Source organism: Silurus aristotelis, assembly GCF_946808225.1.
Source record: "Silurus aristotelis genome assembly, chromosome: 13".
Taxonomy (NCBI): Eukaryota; Metazoa; Chordata; class Actinopteri; order Siluriformes; family Siluridae; genus Silurus; species Silurus aristotelis.
The window spans coordinates 7,752,697-7,775,680 of NC_139586.1; the positions used below are offsets into that span (position 1 = coordinate 7,752,697).

Consider the following 22,984-nt stretch of genomic DNA (forward strand, 5'->3'; position numbering starts at 1 on the left):
CAACTACACCCACAACACCAACAACTACACCCACAACAACACCACCACCACCAACAACAACAACAACAACAACTACAACAACATCAACAAACCCCACTACAACATCACCATTAACACCAAAGCCTACAAGTCAAACTCATACCACAAAATCATGCACATTTGACTGCTCTTGGTCTGACTGGATGGACTTTGGCCCTCCTACAACTGGTCCTAATGGTGGTGAAGTTGTCCCAATAAAAAGGATTAGTGACACTTATCCCATGATCTGCTCCACCCCAACAAAAGTTGAATGCAGAGCAAAACTCTTCCCTGATATAGAAATTTCAGAATTGGGACAGGATTTGACATGTAATTCCCAAAATGGATTAATTTGTCTTAACCAAGATCAAGGTCTTCAGGGGCAGTGCTTTGACTATGAAATCAGAGTGTATTGTTGTGAAATGAAAGGAGTTGGGTGTACTACTACTACTCCCACTACAACCCCAACAACAACACCCACAACAACGCCCACAACAACATCCAGCACAACAATGACAACAACACCTACAACAACCCCAACAACACCACCAACACCTACACCCACAATAACAACAACAACAATGACCCCCACTACAACATCACCATTAACACCAAAGCCTACAAGTCAAATTCATACCCCAATATCATGCAGAGTTGACTGCTCTTGGTCTGACTGGATGGACTTTGGCCCTCCTTCAACTGGTCCTAATGGTGGTGAGGTTGTGCCAATAAAAAGGATTAGTGACACTTATCCCATGATCTGCTCCACCCCAACAAAAGTTAATTGCAGAGCAAAACTCTTCCCTGATATGGCCCTTTCAGAATTGGGGCAGGAATTGACATGTAATGCCCAAGATGGATTCATTTGTCTCAACCAAGATCAAGGTCTTCAGGGGCAGTGCTTTGACTATGAAATTAGAGTGTATTGTTGTGAAATGAAAGGAGCTGGGTGTACTACTACTACTCCCACTACAACCCCAACAACAACACCCACAACTACACCCACAACACCAACAACTACACCCACAACAACACCAACAACAACAACAACAACAACAACAACTACAACAACATCAACAAACCCCACTACAACATCACCATTAACACCAAAGCCTACAAGTCAAACTCATACCACAAAATCATGCACATTTGACTGCTCTTGGTCTGACTGGATGGACTTTGGCCCTCCTACAACTGGTCCTAATGGTGGTGAAGTTGTCCCAATAAAAAGGATTAGTGACACTTATCCCATGATCTGCTCCACCCCAACAAAAGTTGAATGCAGAGCAAAACTCTTCCCTGATATAGAAATTTCAGAATTGGGACAGGATTTGACATGTAATTCCCAAGATGGATTAATTTGTCTTAACCAAGATCAAGGTCTTCAGGGGCAGTGCTTTGACTATGAAATCAGAGTGTATTGTTGTGAAATGAAAGGAGTTGGGTGTACTACTACTACTCCCACTACAACCCCAACAACAACACCCACAACAACGCCCACAACAACATCCAGCACAACAATGACAACAACACCTACAACAACCCCAACAACACCACCAACACCTACACCCACAATAACAACAACAACAATGACCCCCACTACAACATCACCATTAACACCAAAGCCTACAAGTCAAATTCATACCCCAATATCATGCAGAGTTGACTGCTCTTGGTCTGACTGGATGGACTTTGGCCCTCCTTCAACTGGTCCTAATGGTGGTGAGGTTGTGCCAATAAAAAGGATTAGTGACACTTATCCCATGATCTGCTCCACCCCAACAAAAGTTAATTGCAGAGCAAAACTCTTCCCTGATATGGCCCTTTCAGAATTGGGGCAGGAATTGACATGTAATGCCCAAGATGGATTCATTTGTCTCAACCAAGATCAAGGTCTTCAGGGGCAGTGCTTTGACTATGAAATTAGAGTGTATTGTTGTGAAATGAAAGGAGTTGGGTGTACTACTACTACTACTCCCACTACAACCCCAACAACAACACTCACAACTACAACCCCAACAACAACACCCACAACTACACCCACAACAACAACAACAACAACAACAACAACAACTACAACATCATCAACAAACCCCACTACAACATCACCATTAACACCAAAGCCTACAAGTCAAACTCATACCACAAAATCATGCACATTTGACTGCTCTTGGTCTGACTGGATGGACTTTGGCCCTCCTACAACTGGTCCTAATGGTGGTGAAGTTGTCCCAATAAAAAGGATTAGTGACACTTATCCCATGATCTGCTCCACCCCAACAAAAGTTAATTGCAGAGCAAAACTCTTCCCTGATATAGAAATTTCAGAATTGGGACAGGATTTGACATGTAATTCCCAAGATGGATTAATTTGTCTTAACCAAGATCAAGGTCTTCAGGGGCAGTGCTTTGACTATGAAATCAGAGTGTATTGTTGTGAAATGAAAGGAGTTGGGTGTACTACTACTACTCCCACTACTTCCCCAACAACAACACCCACAACAACACCCACAACAACATCCAGCACAACAATGACAACAACACCTACAACAACTTCAACAACAACACCAACAACTACACCCACAATAACAACAACAACAATGACCCCCACCACAACATCACCATTAACACCAAAGCCTACAAGTCAAACTCATACCCCAATATCATGCAGAGTTGACTGCTCTTGGTCTGACTGGATGGACTTTGGCCCTCCTACAACTGGTCCTAATGGTGGTGAGGTTGTGCCAATAAAAAGGATTAGTGACACTTATCCTATGATCTGCTCCACCCCAACAAAAGTTGAATGCAGAGCAAAACTCTTCCCTGATATGGCCCTTTCAGAATTGGGGCAGGAATTGACATGTAATGCCCAAGATGGATTCATTTGTCTCAACCAAGATCAAGGTCTTCAGGGGCAGTGCTTTGACTATGAAATTAGAGTGTATTGTTGTGAAATGAAAGGAGTTGGGTGTACTACTACTACTCCCACTACAACCCCAACAACAACACCCACAACTACAACCCCAACAACAACACCCACAACTACACCCACAACAACAACAACAACTACAACAACATCAACAAACCCCACTACAACATCACCATTAACACCAAAGCCTACAAGTCAAACTCATACCACAAAATCATGCACATTTGACTGCTCTTGGTCTGACTGGATGGACTTTGGCCCTCCTACAACTGGTCCTAATGGTGGTGAAGTTGTCCCAATAAAAAGGATTAGTGACACTTATCCCATGATCTGCTCCACCCCAACAAAAGTTAATTGCAGAGCAAAACTCTTCCCTGATATAGAAATTTCAGAATTGGGACAGGATTTGACATGTAATGCCCAAGATGGATTCATTTGTCTCAACCAAGATCAAGGTCTTCAGGGGCAGTGCTTTGACTATGAAATTAGAGTGTATTGTTGTGAAATGAAAGGAGTTGGGTGTACTACTACTACTCCCACTACATCCCCAACAACAACACCCACAACAACACCCACAACAACATCCAGCACAACAATGACAACAACACCTACAACAACTCCAACAACAACAACAACAACTACACCCACAATAACAACAACAACAATGACCCCCACCACAACATCACCATTAACACCAAAGCCTACAAGTCAAACTCATACCCCAATATCATGCAGAGTTGACTGCTCTTGGTCTGACTGGATGGACTTTGGCCCTCCTACAACTGGTCCTAATGGTGGTGAGGTTGTGCCAATAAAAAGGATTAGTGACACTTATCCTATGATCTGCTCCACCCCAACAAAAGTTGAATGCAGAGCAAAACTCTTCCCTGATATGGCCCTTTCAGAATTGGGGCAGGAATTGACATGTAATGCCCAAGATGGATTCATTTGTCTCAACCAAGATCAAGGTCTTCAGGAGCAGTGCTTTGACTATGAAATTAGAGTGTATTGTTGTGAATTGAAAGGAGTTGGGTGTACTACTACTACTCCCACTACAACCCCAACAACAACACCCACAACTACACCCACAACACCAACAACTACACCCACAACAACACCAACAACAACAACAACAACAACTACAACAACATCAACAAACCCCACTACAACATCACCATTAACACCAAAGCCTACAAGTCAAACTCATACCACAAAATCATGCACATTTGACTGCTCTTGGTCTGACTGGATGGACTTTGGCCCTCCTACAACTGGTCCTAATGGTGGTGAGGTTGTGCCAATAAAAAGGATTAGTGACACTTATCCTATGAGCTGCTCCACCCCAACAAAAGTTGATTGCAGAGCAAAACTCTTCCCTGATATGGCCCTTTCAGAATTGGGGCAGGAATTGACATGTAATGCCCAAGATGGATTCATTTGTCTCAACCAAGATCAAGGCCTTCAGGAGCAGTGCTTGGACTATGAAATTAGAGTGTATTGTTGTGAAATGAAAGGCGTTGGATGTTCTACCACTCACACTCCAACTACTAGCACAACAACGACAACAATGACATCTTCACCTACAACATTTCGGGTCATAACTGGATCCACATCAACAGCTGCTTCAGCTGGCCAATGTTATTGCTTCGTTAATGGCACTAAAGTATATCCAGGTAACACATTGCTCCAATGACCTACTTTCTCACTTTAATGAATAATTATCATTCTTTCTTTTTCATTTGTTTAAACATGTAATGGTCAACCTATTTTTATATGCTACATCCAGGTTCCCAGATTTACAACGTGACTGATTCTGATGGATGGTGTTATGGAGCCATTTGCAAACTAACAGAGCCGAATTTGTGTGTAGTTCATTCTTATTCGACTAAGTGTGGTGTACATTCAACTTTGCTCCCACCAACCACAAGCCACATGCCCTGTGAAAAGCCACCACTAAAGGTAATGCACTTATGAAAGACATGATACTTCTACTTTTCTTTGTCAATTCACCTATTTTTTAATACAATTTCACAAAGGTAATTTTCTCTTACTTCACCTTAAGGAAGCTTTAACTTTACTCTCAACCTCATTTATTTTCTCTATTATATAGATTTTTGATCACAATTATGATTTTTAACCATGTAAATGCAAGTTTTTTTATTATTAATATGAATAAATCAAATCATATGATCAATGTGTAATTACATTAAAAAACTTTACAGTAATTTGTTATAATGCACTTTAGACAAATATGTAGTGATTCTAAAATTATTTATTGCTCTTCTTTTTCTTGACCTTAACATTTGAGATCTTCATTATTCATAGTAGAAATCTAAAATGGGTTAAGAATCTGTACCTATTTTAGTTCAAATTTATTCCTTCTCTTTCGATTGACAATGGATTTAGAAAAAAAAGTCTTCTAATTAACTTATGCACATCAAGTTTAAGAGTCATGTATTTTCAGCATGGACAGACTATACCAGATGGAAAATGTTCCAATATTACATGCAACAATGGAATAATCATTCATGAGCATATGAAATGTGAGGATGCACCTCTGCCTGTATGTGTGAACAACCACTTGCCCAAGAAAGTCACTGATGAGTCTGGCTGTTGTTCCAAATATGAGTGCCAGTGTAAGTAATGTTTACTGTAAATTCTATTTAAGTGATTGTATATTGTAATTATTGACCAACAGCATTTAAAAAAACACAGCTGTATTCATGATTGCATGTTTATGTACCTCTTTCAGGTATATGCAGTGGCTTTGGAGATCCACATTACATCACTTTTGATGGAACATACTACCCATTTCAAGGAAACTGCTCCTATGTCCTCGTCAAAGAGATACATCCAAAATACAACTTTAGTGTCATTATTGACAATGTCTACTGTGCCTCTGAAGATGGTCTGTCCTGTCCTAAATCATTGACTGTTCACTATAAATCCTTTGAGATTTTTTTGACACAGGAGATTTCTAAAGGAATTGTCACAAATGTGGTAAATAATTGAATTATTTTTTATATTAGTTTGGTAACAGTGATTAAATAAACAAATCTATAATATTACATCTATAAATATAACATATTTTAGATTAAAAGTATACTCAGAAATTGCAGAATAAAATAAAACAACCAGTGTTTTAGTTTTATAAACTCTTAACATTTTTAACAGTATTTTTCTTAGTATTATTTCCTTTAGTAGCTTTGTTTGCCTTTATATGTGTCAAGCTTTGGACCTCAACACTAATCAAACAAACTAACAAATAAATAAAAACAGCACACAAAACAAATGATTATGTTCAATGTTTAACAGATTATTGTCAACAACAAGCGGGTTACACTCCCATATGAGAACGAGGACTTCCGAATTACAGACAATGGTATTGAATCACTCGTGGTGATACCAGCAATTGATGCACAGGTTACCTTCACTGGCATGATGTTTTTCATCAACCTCCCATGGCAAAAGTTCCACGGAAACACTGAAGGACAGTGTGGTAAGTTCCAGTCGCTAAAAAAGTGCATAATGGTAAAACTTGCCAATTAGTTGTCTATGATATTTTGTTTTAGCCCAGAATAGACATGGAAACATTCTGCGTACAGTTAATGATTTTCGTAATAATATTAATACAAATTTAAAGTCTGTATCTTTTAAAATGCGTTAACGTAGGTCATGTAATTGGATGGATGGATGGATGGATGGATGGATGGATGGATGGATGGATGGATGGATGGATAGATAGATAGATAGATAGATAGATAGATAGATAGATAGATAGATAGATAGATAGATAGATAGATAGATAGATAGATAGATAGATAGATAGATTCAACATGTAATGACAAAAAAGCTAATTATACTTTTGTTAGAAATTATAAATAAACTGAGAATAGATGCTGTAGTGAACTGATGAAGCAATTCATTCTTAAAAAAGCTGCCATTTATTCACTTTAAGGAACATGTGATAATAACCGCAAGAATGATTGCCGGCTACCAAATGGCACAATTGTTTCCTCCTGTGAGAAAATGGCCCCATATTGGAATGTCAGTAAGAATGATGAATTCTGTCCAAAGCCACACCCAAGGCCAACACCAGTTCCATGCACCAATTCTCCAATCTGTCAGAATATTAGCAAGTAAGTATATTTATCTCCTTTTTTAACACATTTGATCTAACTACTTATGACACGATGGTCTGGCATGCTTAATTCTGATCTGGATCTTTTTTTTTTTAAGTATCTTTAAGGATTGCCATGAGTTTGTCCCACACCAGTATTATGAGGAGGCCTGCAACTATGATGTGTGCTACATGAACAATCAAGACATCGGTTGTTCCAGTTTGCAGATTTATGCTGAACAGTGTGCTCTGGCAGGAATCTGCATCGACTGGAGGCCAGCCACGAATGGAGTGTGTGGTAAGTGGCATTCAATTGAAAAGCAACGAATAACATGCATTGTCTGCTCATAGCAATTACAAACCTTTGTGTCCTGTGTATGAAGATTTCAAGTGTGAAGAGCCCAAAGTGTACAAAGCTTGTGGACCTCAGATTCCAGAAACGTGTGACTTGAAGTAAAGTGCTGTCTGACACACAGTAATTATTTAATTATTACAAATGTGTATTACATTGACATTTTATTGCTTGCTTTTATAGATTTAACCTCAAATTTATAAATGCACCCAGTGCATTTAAAGCTTTGGAAAGTATGATATGGGAAGGCTGCTACTGTCCTGAAGGAATGATACAGTTGAATCCAGACTTAAACCTGTGTGTAAATTCTTGTGGTAAGTCTTCAATTTTATTGCAAAACTTGAAACTTATAGGCAGTGATAAAGATACAAGATTAAGCTAATCTATTCCTATTCTATTGCCATCAAAGTCAAATACCATATACCAAATATCATAATCAAAACACTAATAGAGGAAAGATCTTGTAAAAGAATGACATTTTATTCATTTAGCACAGTTCCAGTTAGTCTATGCCAATGAAGAGGTTGTAGTGTTCAATTGCATGAGGGAATTGCATGAGGGCCCCACACATTTCTGTGACACTTTGTCGTTTTTACATTAAGTTTCTCATCTATCTTTAGGTCGACTGTGTTCTTGTTTAAATAAATAGTTTGGCTTAGATATTAATTTTTATTATTATTTTTTTTTATCTATCTAATAATCAGACTACTGCGTCGCACATGATGGACATTTGCTAAAGGTACCAGAAATCAGATTCAAATGTTTTACTTTTACTTAAATTTCATTTCATATCAAAACTTCCATAATTCTCTTTACCTAATTCCCCTAATATGAACAAGAAAGTAACATACACATCAATGATTTCCTTCAAGGTTAACGAGACTAAGGTTTTCGATTGTACGAGCTGCACATGTGAGGCACCAAGTCTGACAGTGAACTGCATGCCCCTGCCATGTCCTACACCAACTACTGTTAACTGTAATGAGCCTGGGCAGAAAAGAATCACACAGATTGTGGATTGCTGCAAAAATGACAGCTGTGGTAAGCTTGCATATTCTATTGACTTATTCCAAAAAAACTTTTTGGGACTTTTAGGATTGTTTTACAAAGATTGTGTAATACAGAAATAACAAAACCTCTCAGGTTTGCTGTCCAGAAAATGAAAACGATTATAGGTCAATTAAATGTTAGTGAACACATCTTTTATGCTCTTGCATTACATTTTAATTGTCCACAGTGTGTGATGTCAGTACTTGTCCCAACGAGCCAAAAGCTTGCCAACTCGGATTCATTCCAAAAGTTGAAACAAAGGTGTGCTGCCCAGTTTACACCTGTGGTGAGTGCAAAACTTCAAAAACGTTTTCTTTCCAAAGAAATGTAGCATAAGAAAGGATGCATTGAAATGTTGTGTTTATTCACTTACTTTGAATAGTGCCTGACTCGGTCTGCGTGTTCAATGACACAGTATATAAGGTAAGAACTTTGAGAACATTACCGAGAAATTAAATAATAGCACAACATATTACCCGTCTTGCAAAAGTGTTTAGCAATGATTCTAAAGAACATTAGGTTAATAGTGCATTAGTATTCACTCCATGGTTTTGAAACACCTAAATTAGTTTTGGTGAAACCAGTTGCCATCCACAAGACCTCTAAATGGAGTCTGTACAGTATGTACAGGTATCTGTAGACCTGTTTGCAGTTAAAGTGCCACATGATATCTACAGAAAATACACTTTTTTTTTCCCTTGGAAGACTTTTTTAGAGAACATGTAGAGAACAATTATGTATATATACAGAATATATATATATATATATATATGAAACATCTATTACTGAGCTGATATTACACTCACCTGTCAAAGGATAAGGATGGGTTAAAGAAACAACTGTAACATCTTATATGATGCTGCCACCGCTTTAGGGCGACCGAGTTCTGCCAAATGTAGGGCTTTATGCCAAGGTTAAAAAAAATACAGGTTTGTCAATTCATTTCTGTTTAATTTCCTTTTTATTTGCACACTGAATATGACTGGATGACATCCTCAAACTGTGATTGTGCCATACTCCTTAATTTGTTAAGAAAAAATGGCTTAAGATTGGTAGGTTTTAAAAACTAGGTTCCAAGTTATAGCATTTCAAAATTATGGAAATATTTAATGGGGTGAATACTCATGCAAGGCACTGCATGTTATTCATCTTTCAGATATATCTGTAGTGGCAAGTAAATGATTGATTCCTCATCCCTTCCAGTGTTACCTTGAGCATGGGCTTTTAGTCATTCAGATTTCCCTTTTCCTTTCTCTTGTTGCAGCCTGGTGTAACTGTTCCTATGGATAAATGTGAGACCTGTGTATGTACAAATGAAGTGGATTCCCAAACTAAGCTCAAGAAAATCTCATGTACTCCTCTTACATGTCAGACACAATGTCCATTGGTGAGTATACCAAAATTCACCTTTGAACCGTGATTTCCTTTTTCTCGTTTGCACTGATCACTGTGTATGGTAAGTGTGTAAAAGATTATGTACTAATGTATGCTATTGCAATTGTACAGGGATATGAGTATGAGCTTGTTCCACACAAGTGCTGTGGAAAATGTGTGCAGATTAACTGTGTGGTTAAATCTGGAGATACAGTTAAAATTATTAAGGTGAGATTATAAAGTATACAAAAAAAAATAAGAAATAAATGCACACTCTGGAACATATGTGATTTTGAAAATACATCTGCTTATGTATAAATTACTGAAAAATAACATAAACTGCAATGGTTTATTTTAAGGTAAATGAGACCGTGGTCTCGAATTGTATGAGCTGCACCTGTGAGGCAACGAGTCTGACAATGAACTGCATGCCTCTGCCATGTCCTACACAAAAGCCTGTTAGCTGTGACGAACCTGGGCATATGATAATCTCACAGACTGTGGATTGCTGCCAGTATGACCACTGTGGTGAGTTTACACACTTAAATCACTGATGGTGCATATGGTTTTAAATTATCGACTAAAAAAGCTATTAAATCAACCTGCTATTATACACATGTGACTGTATTATATTCCGTTCTTCCACAGTGTGTAATGTCAGTCTTTGTCCCACTGAGAAGCATACTTGCTCCCTTGGATTCACTCCACAAGCTGAAACAAAGCACTGTTGTCCAGTTTACACCTGTAGTGAGTGTGGATAGTTTCCAATGCTTTTTTCCCTTGTGCACATGTTCACTATAGTAATATGTATAATACAGAAATAAAACATTAAAATCTGTTCTTTACACAGAGCCTGAACCTGTCTGTGTATTCAATGATACAATACATAAGGTAAGGACTCTGAGAGTGTCTTTTACACACTTGGATAATATCTTTAAAGGGCAAAATTCTCAATAAATACTACAGTGTCACATTTATAGACATCTTCTACAGAATATCTTTGTGACACAGTAACAACTCACCCAGTACTGGGTCTCTGTCCAGTGGTTGGGGATCTCTGTCTTAAGTTATGAAACTTTTGTCTTATTTCAGCCTGGTGCAGTTGTTTCTAAGGACACATGTAACGAATGTGTATGTTCAAATGAAGTGGATTCCCAAACTAAATTGCACAAAATCACATGCACTCCTCTTCCATGTAACACCCAATGTCCTTTGGTGAGTATACTGAAATGTTACATCATGTCTAGTGGTCACAATGCTGTGTATATTAAAAACACCGTATGTTGTATAAGATTATACAATCTTACTAAAATGCTATCAATATAGTATTAAATGAAGCACATTAAAATAAAACCTTTTTACTAAATCTATATCAATAAACAAAAAAACTATCTATAAACTAAAGTATGCTAATTAAATTATTTAGGGAACTGAGTACCAGATTCTTCCAGGAGCGTGCTGTGGAAAGTGTGTGCCAGTGGACTGTGTGATTATCTCTGGAGGTTCCATTAAAATTATCAAGGTGAGTTTTTTGAGCATTTGAACCCATACTTGCTATGTTTAAGACGAATGTTCTGAAATTTTAGGGCAAATATGATTTGAAATGTATATCTACTATGGCTGTAATGCATCTTTATCTGTGTACTGTATTGTGTTTTTTTAGAGCATGAGTGTTCCCATATTTTTCCGTATTTTGATTGTTATATCTCATTTACAATCTGCATGTGTTTTTATTATTGACATTATTTACTGTATGCCAAAAATAAACTAAACATTGTATTGATTTCTTTTAAGATCAATGAGACCCAGGTAATGAATTGTATGAGCTGCACCTGTGAGGCGCCGAGTCTGACAGTGAACTGCATGCCTGCGCCATGTCCTACACAAGTGCTTCCTAAATGTGACGCACCTGGGCAGATGATAATCTCACAGACTATAGATTGCTGCCAACAGTCCCGCTGTGGTAAGTTTCTACACTTTAATAACTTTGTGCATGTCTTATCAAAAATGAGTACTAAAGAAACCCAAGTTTAAAATATTGAATTAAAGACTGTTTGAGTAGTTGTGTAGTGAAAAACATGCAAAAAGTCTCCATGAGGTAATCAGTGATATTTTAATCTGAAAAAGTTTAAAAGCCTACCTGTTACAATCCACATCAATCTTGTGACTGTATTGTATTGTTTTTTTTTTTCACAGTGTGTAATGGCCTTCTATGTCCCAAGGAGACGCAATCTTGTCCTCTCGGATTCACACTAAATGCTGCAATAGGCATTTGCTGTCCAATTTACACTTGTGGTGGGTGCAGAGAAGCATATATTTATTCTCATAAAAATGTTTTATATTGTAAGAAAAAAAAAACAATGAAATGTCTGTTTTTTTTTCTTTTCCACAGTACCTAAACCTGTCTGTGTGTTTAATGACACAGTATATAAGGTAAGATTATGGCCAGGATTTGTTGTGTAATTGTGTGTATATGACATTGACAGAAAGATTAAGCACAGACATTTTATGAAAGGCCCTGGTTTAGATTGAAGGTAAACAAGTATTTGAGCACTTTTGTTTTTATTATTTAACACACTCCCAGCACAGTAAATTTGCACACATTATGTCTTTTAACTTTGTATTTATAAAAATGATTTTAAATAAGTATACATTTATAAACATTAAATAATAAAAAAAAGGAAAGAAAGAACCTAGTAGTACACATGAAAAAAGCTGTAGGACAACCTTAAAAACAGCATGAACAATAACAGTTACATAAACAAATCCTCTTGGAGCAGTACAGTCTGGTCAGATGAAACAAAGTTGAACTCTTCTGCCCATAAACATTACGCCCAAAGTAAAACACCATAGTCGGGATCATTATATGAGGCTATTTCTCCACAGATGTTACTGAGGTATTTATTTAAATTTATTCACACCAATGAAGAAACTGAACAGGTACAATAACTCAAGAAAGCCTTGCATGGGTCTAGCCAAACTTTTGATTATACTATTTCTGAAATGGACAAGTATGGACAAGTAAACATGAAATTTATTAAAATCTATGAATCATCAGTGGGACTGTCATAACCTTGGGGAACTGAAGCTGTAGCTTTAATTCGAAAAGCTTTGGAGCAAATATTTGCGCTAAAGATTTGTGGTCACTTTCTGCTATCCTATTTTTATTGCATGTAAACTCAAAGCAGATTTAGGACCTGAAGGTATAACAATATATCACAAAAGCAAAGGTGCCCAAATATGTATTTACTTGCTGTGTAATACTGTATTCTTCTTCCTGTTATTATATTAGTCCCTATGAGTTTCATAAGTTATCTGCTTCTTGTGGATCTAATAAAGAGTTTATAAATGTACTATATCTGTTTAAATCTTCATTAAATGTTTTCTGTCTTCCTACAGCCTGGTGTAGCTGTTCCTAAGGAAAAATGTGAGACTTGTGTATGTACAGATGAAGTCGATCCACAAACAAAACTTTACAAAATCTCATGCTCTCCTCTACCTTGTCAGAAACAATGTCCTTTGGTGAGTACTGAAAATCACCATGACTATGTTTCACCATGTCCACTAGTAGTAATAAAGTGCATTGTAAACGTCACTGTATATGATATTTTACAGTTATATAAGCATATTGAAATTTAGAAACTATTAAAATACACTAAAGTTTTCAAATGCATTTATTTAGGGATATGAGTACCAGCTGGTTCCAGGACATTGCTGTGGAGAATGTGTTCAGATAAGCTGTGTGGTTACGTATGGAGATACACCTCAAATTATCAGGGTAAGCTTGTAATGTAATCTCTAAACCTTAATCTGTTTGAATGTCAGAGTGCTTGTTCTTTACTTCTGTAAAATAAATTAAGTCAGTAGCTCTACAAATTAGTGACTACAATCCTTTAACCTCACATATACAATTCAGTCTCAATTCAACAGCTTTCGACTGTTGATGGTCAGTAATGTCAAATCATTTATAAGTTAAGTTCATTCATGGCCTGGTGTAAACATACGGTAAATTGCCACAATAATAGGATAAGATGAAATTAAATATGTACAGTTCATTGTTACACTAATCAACACTGTTTAAAACTTATTTAGGCACTATGTGCATTTTGCAACATTGCAGAACTGTCACATTAACACTGGACTGGCACACATTAGTGTCACTTTAATATCAGCACATGAACACTTTAGAAACAATAACAATGGGACTCTACCCTTTTTGTCTTATTTTGTATATATATTTTATAGTATTTTATAGTATATATATATATATAAAAAAATAAATAAATAAATAAATAAATAAATAAATAAATATATATAGTGTGTGTGTGTTTTAATACCTCTATTTTATACTTTATACTTTTATTATTATACTTATATACTTTTATTTCCTTTATATTTTATATTCTATTTCTATTTACATGTTGGACAGTCGTAATAAGCATTTCACTACATGTCGTACTTTGTATGAATGTGTATGTGACGAATAAAATTTTCTATTTGATTTTATTTGATTATGCCTGGATAAAATTACAAGAGAAAAGGGAAGCTGCCACCTGGGTGTTTATTTTCAGTAAAACTTTTTTCTGTTTTTTTAGCCTGGTGATACCTGGACTCCACCTAATGACAAGTGTGTGACTTACAACTGTGTGAAAAATGGGACACAGTACATGCCTGTAAAGACCCAGAATGTTTGTCCACCATTCTCTGAGAATGACTGCATTCCTGTGAGTTGCCACAAGCCATAATGAGCAATTGCATAGCAAATAACCCTGGTAATGTCGTAAATAGGAAAATCATGAAGACTGTATATCAAGGACTGTTAAAGCTTAGGGACATTAATTGCAGCTTCATTCAGTACATATAAAGCATTGTTTCTTACAAGAACATTCCAGTAGATCAGGTTAGATATGTTGCTTATATGATGCCACTTCAGAATGATGTTGTTGATGTTGATGGCGTTGTTTGTCTTTGGATTTTTTCATGCAGGGAACAACTGTCACTGTTGATTGCTGTCCTAAATGTAAGTGATCATTATTTACATGTATTTAATTACATTTGTTACCCAAAGAGATTTTACAGGCTGATAAGTAAACAATTGAGCAAACCCAAGCTGTGAATGCAAATAAAAATAATCTAAATGTTTTTCTTTGGGGGGTTTTCTAGGCACACTGAAGAATAGTGCATGCAACCGTACCAGGAACTCCACTTACTTAGAGAACAATGGCTGCAGGACTGCAAAACCAGTGGAGTTGACAGCTTGTAAAGGCTCCTGTGTCACATCTTCCCTGTAAGCTTCAGTTTTCTACTTGTATTATGTTTTACATCGGTGGAGATGATGAGGTTTCCTAGTACCACAAAATGAAATGATTCACTTTCTTGATTTACCCCTCAGCTACTCAATGGCTGCCAACACGTTTGAGCATTCGTGCTCCTGCTGTCAGGAAGTGTCTACCAGCAAGAAGGAAGCAGAATTCCTCTGCCCAGATGGAACAAAAGTCACCCACACATATGTCTACGTGGAGAAGTGTGGCTGTTATGAGAGAGAGTGCACACTGAAGGAGATTCCTGCTGAGAAGCAGCGGCGTAGACGTCGGTGATCCAACACAGAAACGTCTTAATTTCTCTAATCAATGTTAATCTATTTATGACTCTATTTACACGAATCAACTGAAGAATTGTGAGGACTAAAGAAGTCTGAAGTCTTATTTTTTTCTGTAATTTCTTTCTGATGCTCAAAACTAATGCTAATAAACATCAGCAATCATCACTGTTGCTTGCATCTTCTTTGGGTGAAAATTCATGTTTTTTAAATGAAATTTTGTGTGAATTTTATTAATATATTGACAGACCAAAAGCTTTTTCTAACATTACATTTTTATCATATGACATCAGCTTTAACGAGATTAAAGCTGACCATTTGTGGTTACACTGACAGTGATACCCATAAATCAAAAGTACACATGCAATCAAAAAATTTCTGCTGTAAAAAAAAAAGGAAAGAAAAATATTTTCAGCTTTGTTTTGGTTTTTATGACATGGTGAATTGATTAACATGGCGTAATCATGTTCTTAGTTATACACTCAACCCGCAAGTCAGAGCATCTTCAAGAAGAAAATCACTTATCAATGTGATTAATTCGGGGATTTATTCTAACTTCTTTTACCACAGTAAATTTTTCTTCATAGTGGTGGACAGTAACAACTTCATTTATTGCTGTACTTAAGTAGTATCTGTATCTTACTGAAATATTTCCATTTGGAAAAACTTTACTTTAACTTCCACTACACATTAAAAGTCAAATATATTTTTTACTTACTCAGGTTTTTACTCAACTACATTTTGTGAAATCGATCGCATTACAGAGGAATAAATGAAGTAGTCAAAATGAAGGTTTTGTGTTTATGAAATATTAATAGTTATCAATCAGTGTTTTTTGACTCATTAATATCATTCTATTATTAGTTTAGTGTGCTAAGAGTCACATTAGAGTCTTTTCACATGCTGTAAATTGAGTTGATTTAAGCAAGAGTCATGTGACTTTTGATCGATGGGTATCGGCAAGAGTGAAAGGGAAAGCTTATAGGACTGTGGTGAGACCTGTGATGTTGTATGGTTTAGAGACAGTGGCATTGAGTAAGACCTGAAGATGTTGAGGTTTTTATGGGGAATGACGAGAATGGACAGGATTTGAAACGAGTTTATTAGAGGGACAGCGCATGTAGGTCGTCAAGGTGTAGACAAGGTGATGGAGGCGAGATTGAGATGGTTTAGACATGTGCAGAGGAGGGACAGGGGTATATCGGTAGGAGAATGCTGAGGATGGAGCCGACAGGAAGGAGGAAAAGAGAAAGGCCAAGGAGGCGGTTTATGGATGTGGTTAAGGAAGACATGCAGGTACTTGGTTTGAAAGAGGCAGATGTAGAGGACTGTGTTTATGGAGACAGATGATCCGCTGTGGCGACCCCTAATGGGAGAAGCTGAAAGAAGAAGAAGAAGAAGGAGCAAGAGTCTTGTAACAAAAATGATAATAACACATTATAGCCATAATGAATAATACATTGGATACATTTGAAGGTACTTTGGTACTTTTTCTCAAGTGAATGTTTAAAGCGACCACCTTTACTTTTACTGGAGTTATATTTGACCTAGTCTATTAATTTGTCCACCACTAGTGCATTTGAGGAGTGGCATGACAATATAAAGATTTCATACAAATTCATGCATTTTTTTTCCACACCTGCCTGAGCATCACATCTTTTGTATCTGTAAATGGTAAATAATGGGATGCCAGATAAATTATGACAAAATGTTTTGACTAATGTGATAATTACTAATAGGACTATTCATACAGAAATTACTGTGTATACTATACTTCCAAAAATGTTAATTGAAATGACAGTTACAATATTCTGCCATTTTCAAGAGTGATTAAAGAAGTGTCTGGATGACATAAGTATGATTTACATGCAAAGTAATGTAAAGGTGATGTATGTTCTAAAAATGCTAGACAGAACTAACATCATGGTCTTTACAATTGTCTTAGACTGAGTTCAAAGGCTTTAGTTCTAAGATGGCTGACAGTAGCAAAAGTATATGAATGCATGGCAGTTTTACCATATGAAAGGCTTGAATCCCTGGACCAAAATCCATTTAGGTGTGACCAAAGCCTACCTCTGCTCTTAGGACAAGGAACCATTAGACTAGAAGTGATGTCCATGAGATGCTGCTTGTAAAATCTGCAAAAAATTTGTTTAGAATTGTTGTCCATAAGGTGCTGCTTTAATTGATACGAAAGAAAAAAAAAAGACACATTTGTCTTCATGACCACATGACCACATGTATAACATGATCATCTGTGTTTACAGAAAAAAAAATACCCTGGCAGAACTGGTAGAAACACTTCTGTCCTATGCTAATTTATCTGCCACTTGGACACAACAGTTTGATCGCAATTTAGACGTATAACATTTTTTAACAGACTTCAGAAATTACTCCTGAAAAACCTGGCTGCCATATATCGAGATGGATTTTCCACCAAAATTGCTTTAATACATATAACATATCTGCATGTTGGAGGTGATGTACTGTAAATATAATGATACATGTGCCATGAATAGTCTGTTAGACACTTTGGCAGTACAGACTTAAAATTTTATTTAAAGTCATAAGCTACAAACATGACATGATTATTTAATCTGTAGCAAGATAAGTACCTGATAGGGTCTGTTAATGATTTGATTTGATTTCACAATAACAGTTGGGTTTGATAATAACATTTACTGTTGTTACAGCATGTTGTTACTGAATATAGGTGAATGATGAAATATATTACATACAATATATGAATTAAAAAACTTTCTAGAAGAGAACAGATTCAGAAGCATAAAAAAATAATTTGAAAGGGTTTGCAAAACCATTTTTAAGGCTCTGGGCCTCTAGCAAATCACCCTGAGAGCAATTATCTCCAAATAAAAAACCTAGAGACGTGGTGAATCTTCCCAAAAGTGGCTTCTATACTAAAACTCCTTCAAGAGAGAATAGATAACTAATCCAGGAAGTCACAAAAGAAAGAAGATTAACATTTAACAAACTCCAGTCCCCAATGTTTATTTAAATACGGTTCATGATTTCATTATTAGAAAGAGCATGCAAAAGGTGTAATTTGAAAACCCGTGCTAATATATATATATATTTATACATTTCTCCTATTTAAAGAACAAAAAAACGCTTTTGTATAAGGTTCTGAAACTATTTAGCATGATGAATGTGCTAAAAATAGAGGATGTAAGTGGAGGGTCGCAAAATATCATATACAAACATTTATTATTGACAAAGTTTGTCTAATAAATCTCTCATGACCAACATTTAAGGACTTAATTATATTTTAATTACAGTCCTACAGTAAATGTCAGGCCACATATTTTGAAAAGTAAAGACCTAATTGGTCTTTACTAAATGACATATGATGTTTAAAAGAAAAAAAAAAAAGCCAAGCGTCATGATAGAATTCAAACATGAGACAAATTGGCTGTGTGTAGACTGGTGTCCTCCCACTGTCCTATCCTTCTGTACATATTTATTCATCGTACAATGGTTCAAAAGTAACCTTTACATGAAAGTGATTCTTGCTCTGTCGCTCTCTTACCCAGGTTAATGTATGAGCACATGTCAGCTCAATGATCAATCATCCACTTCTCTGTTTGAATTTGCTTTCAGTCCCTAGATCCTGAAATGAGCCTATTCCACTAGGATATTTGGCTTCATCTATTTACTTAGTCACCATTAAATAATAGTTTTGTTTTAGAGTAGGTCCACCAAAAGTAAAATCTGACAGGGCAGAGCGACTAAACACACACACTCTGGCTAATAATGCCTGGAAGAATATTCTAATGACCTGCTATTGGCCTCTGATCAGGGTTTTATCTCTTTACCTTTTTTGCTTGAACTTAGTGCAGCTTTTGACACTATTGATCATACTACACTACTTGCTATACTTGAAAATGTTGGAATAAAGGGAACAGCTCTCTCCTGGCTTAGGTCTTACTTGACCGATCACGATCATGTTTTCTATAACTTCTGACAAATTTAAGGTTGGCGGAACTGTTTGAAGATTTACAGTACATGCCACATCAACAATTTCAATATCTTTGGCTTTTTCTCCTCAGGTCTTTTTTTAAGCAAATTTTCTGACATGACATGAACAACACCTATTGCGTGTCACATCTCAGCTGCACCTTTATATTATAAAAATTATTTTTGATTATTCCACCTTAATAAAACCTTTTCTTTGCTTGCATAGTGATTATACAAATATTCATTCATTAACTAAGATTTTAATCTGAAACAGACAAACGGATGTTAATTGTTTTTTTGATGGGAAATTCATTGTTTTAAAGTAATTTTGTACTGATTCTTTGTTCAGTTGACAGTGTCGATACAAAAAAAAAAAAAACATCAAGAATGCATTCTTTTGGAGCCCATGTTGTAGTTTTCCCATATTGTACAATATGGTATGTAATATTGTGAAAGTTGTCACTGTTTTTTAAAAACACCCACATTTTTAACCTTTCACTGCACATTGAAAAGTGTTCTGAAAATGTACAAATATTACAAATATTGTCATTTTAGTTGTTAGCCAGTTGATTTATATTTTTTGAATTTTTATTAATGACTGCTTGTTTCCACATATTTGGCTTTTTAGCTTTGATGTAAAAATAAACAATAGACACCCCATTTCACTCCACAAAGCCAGTACACTTCTTCAGAACTCCCATTTGCTCATCCTGAGCTTTAAAAAACAAAATATATATATATGTATATACAGCATCTTTTTTTAAGAGTTATAGAATTTTTATGCTGTGTATAATCCTTTGACCTTTTTAAAATAATCTTTAGTGGTAATTTTTTGTATCCCTCATTGAAACTGCATTAATGCACACAAAATGAAAAAAACACAATTTAGGATTCTGTAGCTGCATTAATTCCATCTGTTGGTGAAAATAAATAGATACAATTATAAATATATTTTGAATAAGCTGAGTAAAATTTCCTAATAAAACTGCGATTTATTCACTTAGCATTTTCTATTTCTGATTGTTTCTTTTTTACTTAAAGGCAATGCTTTTATTGAGGAAAAATTAAAATCTCATTTACCTCTAGTCATTAAAAACCTGGCAACCTTGGAACTAAAATTGACTGGCAAAAAATCAAAACCTGCATAACCTGACTTAAATGCAAGACACTTTCCTTGCATAAATATTGATCTAACATTAGAACGTAAGTTGCTGATTTACTCTCTGATTCTGACGCATTTTACACAAGCATAGAACGTCATTGAATTGTGTAAACCTAAAGGTCTAAAATGCCAGCTTGGGCAAAAGAAAGTTCCAGATTTGAATACTGCTTTAAACTTGGTTTGCTGAGAAATTGGTAGATAAGTTGGTAAGGGCTTTAAAGGCTTCAGGCACACAAGCCAGTTTAGACTTTCCAGGTGCTAACGTGCTATTTATTTAATAGTGGTTACAGAAGAAAACTTCTGTAGATTCTGGTGGATTTGAATAAATCCAAGGGGTTTGCACTAGAACATTGACATGGACATGCACAATTCAACACTTAATCTGGACAAATTTTCCAGATTAAGTGTTTCCCAGGTTATTAAAAAGGTATGGTCAGATTTAGACATGCTTTGACAACACGAGTGTTTAAGCATACATATAAAATGCTTCAAAACCAAGTTTTGTTCAGTGAATAAGGGCCATCATGTAAACAGCAGTTCAAAAAGACAGAGTAGCTGTCTATAAGTAAGTGAAAATTGAATAAAACAAATGTAAGTAATTTATGTTAAAATTCATGAAATCTGTTCATATTAAATTCACATTTTACTTGTCACATACAGGTGACATAAAATATAATAATAATAAAAAAAGAGTTAAAAAATCAATAAAAAAACAATAGGAAAAAATAGCATAGAGAAATCAAATAGAGATATAATAGATAGATAAAAATATAGATAAAAATAGCATAGAGAAATAAAATAGGACTAACAATATAATAAAATAGAATATTGTTGCAAAAATAAAATCAAAGTTATGGTAAAAAACAGAGATGGAATAATAAGACAAGTTAATAAGACAAATAGAATAATTACCGTATTTTTCGTACTATAAGCCGCTACTTTTTTCCCACGTTTTGAACACCACGGCTTAAACAACGAAGCAGCTTATTTATGGATTTTTCCTGGGTTTTTCCCGGTTTCACAAACTTCAAGCCAAAAAAACTGAGCGACATAACATTAGACCAATAAAATTTCCGATTGGAAACGAAAAACGCAACTCACCTGTGTTCTGAGCTGCACGGCATCGGGAGAAAAACTTCCACCGGTGGCGCACGACCGGTGGTCTTATCTTACCCTATCTTTATCCGTTCCAACCATTAAAATGACACCCGATTTTTATGTTTCATGTTATTAAATTGGAAAATACATTTCTAAATAACAAATCTTGTATAAAAAGATAATAGAGAGAGTATGTAAAGATATAATAAGGTGTGTTATCAGTGTATTTTCCTTGGAGATGAGACGACTTGAGCTAATGAAAACGCCTGTGGTGTGTGTGTGTGTGTGTGGGGGGGGGGGGGAACTAGTTTTTTTACTATCACTCCTGTACACTACGAATCCCTAAACTTTAAAATTTGCTTATCCTAATTTTTGTCACAATCTTCACTTTCTGGCTTCGCTTCGCCATCTAGCAGCAGCGTCTCGAGCTTGTACCCAAATGTTTTGCTCGCATAACAAAGCAAAAAAATCGACCGAGTGACCGCTCGTACCTCGGAAAACTCGTACATTAATGCACTCGTAGGTCAAGGTACCACTGTAGTTGTGAAAGGAAGGAGGAAGACAGTAAACAATGACTTACTTGGTAGGCTACTGTTTAGATACAAGCCGTTGTAGCGTGTTGAGTCTGGGTGAAGGGAGAGCTCGCTAACTCCAGTTGCAACAGAAATCATATAAGCACAGACAGGTTTCCAAAACTCTTGCTTTTTTATTTTTCTTGGCAACAGCGTTATGGGTTAGTCAAAGAAACTTAGAAATGAGCATCATAAAATAAAAAGGACATAATCATCTGTCTCCACACACCAGTAATACCGGAAGAATGCAGTGACATTCTATTCCCAAAATACCGCTATGCTCCTAATAGAAGCGCAACATATTGCATTTCAGTGTTGGGCAGTAACGCGTTACCAGTAACGTGTTACAGTATTAGTTACTGTCAAAAGTAACGTGTTACTGGTACTTTTAAAAATAAAGTAACTTCGTTACCGTTACCATATGGTGCGTTACCCGTTACTTTTTAAATGAATGAATTTCGGCTGAAGTGTATCCTACAGTCTAACCTGTTTACAGCAGCGACGCATTGTAGGATTGGTGGATGAACCTTTCTATACACGAAGAAGACGCACTGTGGGCGTGTCTCCATTTATTCAGGTCTGTGCGGCAGTAAATTAAATTTAAAATATATAGAGAAAAGCAGAAATTAAGATAAGGGTGACAAATTTAGACACTGAATAGTCATCCATTGCACATGACTCTGACCTTCATGCAGAATGAACACTCGTTGTTACCGCAAAATATTTTTAATTGTA

The 22,984-nt window shown here is 36.0% G+C and overlaps 1 protein-coding gene and 1 long non-coding RNA gene across 2 annotated transcripts in view; one reads left to right on the forward strand and one right to left on the reverse strand.

The window, feature by feature from the left end:
• The window catches only part of LOC310736180 (mucin-5B-like), a gene marked incomplete at its 5' end in the record, with an annotated part of 51,373 nt that extends 35,793 nt beyond the window's left edge, over positions 1-15,580 (forward strand). Inside the window, 33 exons of the mRNA XM_083559554.1 lie at positions 448-642; positions 1,456-1,650; positions 1,969-2,148; positions 2,980-3,141; positions 4,280-4,620; positions 4,734-4,906; positions 5,412-5,583; positions 5,700-5,947; positions 6,263-6,446; positions 6,906-7,086; positions 7,187-7,365; positions 7,451-7,520; positions 7,603-7,733; positions 8,124-8,158; positions 8,292-8,460; positions 8,657-8,755; positions 8,852-8,892; positions 9,734-9,856; positions 9,976-10,071; positions 10,203-10,371; positions 10,492-10,590; positions 10,694-10,734; positions 10,936-11,058; positions 11,270-11,365; positions 11,638-11,806; positions 12,040-12,138; positions 12,236-12,276; positions 13,243-13,365; positions 13,526-13,621; positions 14,439-14,567; positions 14,830-14,863; positions 15,007-15,130; positions 15,236-15,580. Of these exons, the coding sequence (XP_083415680.1) occupies positions 448-642; positions 1,456-1,650; positions 1,969-2,148; positions 2,980-3,141; positions 4,280-4,620; positions 4,734-4,906; positions 5,412-5,583; positions 5,700-5,947; positions 6,263-6,446; positions 6,906-7,086; positions 7,187-7,365; positions 7,451-7,520; positions 7,603-7,733; positions 8,124-8,158; positions 8,292-8,460; positions 8,657-8,755; positions 8,852-8,892; positions 9,734-9,856; positions 9,976-10,071; positions 10,203-10,371; positions 10,492-10,590; positions 10,694-10,734; positions 10,936-11,058; positions 11,270-11,365; positions 11,638-11,806; positions 12,040-12,138; positions 12,236-12,276; positions 13,243-13,365; positions 13,526-13,621; positions 14,439-14,567; positions 14,830-14,863; positions 15,007-15,130; positions 15,236-15,440 (4,522 nt within the window). The 3' untranslated portion in view covers positions 15,441-15,580. The remainder of the gene's footprint in view (positions 1-447; positions 643-1,455; positions 1,651-1,968; positions 2,149-2,979; positions 3,142-4,279; positions 4,621-4,733; positions 4,907-5,411; positions 5,584-5,699; positions 5,948-6,262; positions 6,447-6,905; positions 7,087-7,186; positions 7,366-7,450; positions 7,521-7,602; positions 7,734-8,123; positions 8,159-8,291; positions 8,461-8,656; positions 8,756-8,851; positions 8,893-9,733; positions 9,857-9,975; positions 10,072-10,202; positions 10,372-10,491; positions 10,591-10,693; positions 10,735-10,935; positions 11,059-11,269; positions 11,366-11,637; positions 11,807-12,039; positions 12,139-12,235; positions 12,277-13,242; positions 13,366-13,525; positions 13,622-14,438; positions 14,568-14,829; positions 14,864-15,006; positions 15,131-15,235) is intronic.
• A 538-nt stretch (positions 15,581-16,118) lies between these two features.
• On the reverse strand, positions 16,119-19,796 carry LOC310736256. The gene is made up of 2 exons (XR_014536500.1): positions 17,985-19,796; positions 16,119-17,907 (listed from the first exon to the last, which is right to left on the reverse strand). It is a non-coding gene; the product is annotated as an uncharacterized lncRNA (long non-coding RNA).
• Between the last annotated feature and the right edge of the window lie 3,188 nt (positions 19,797-22,984).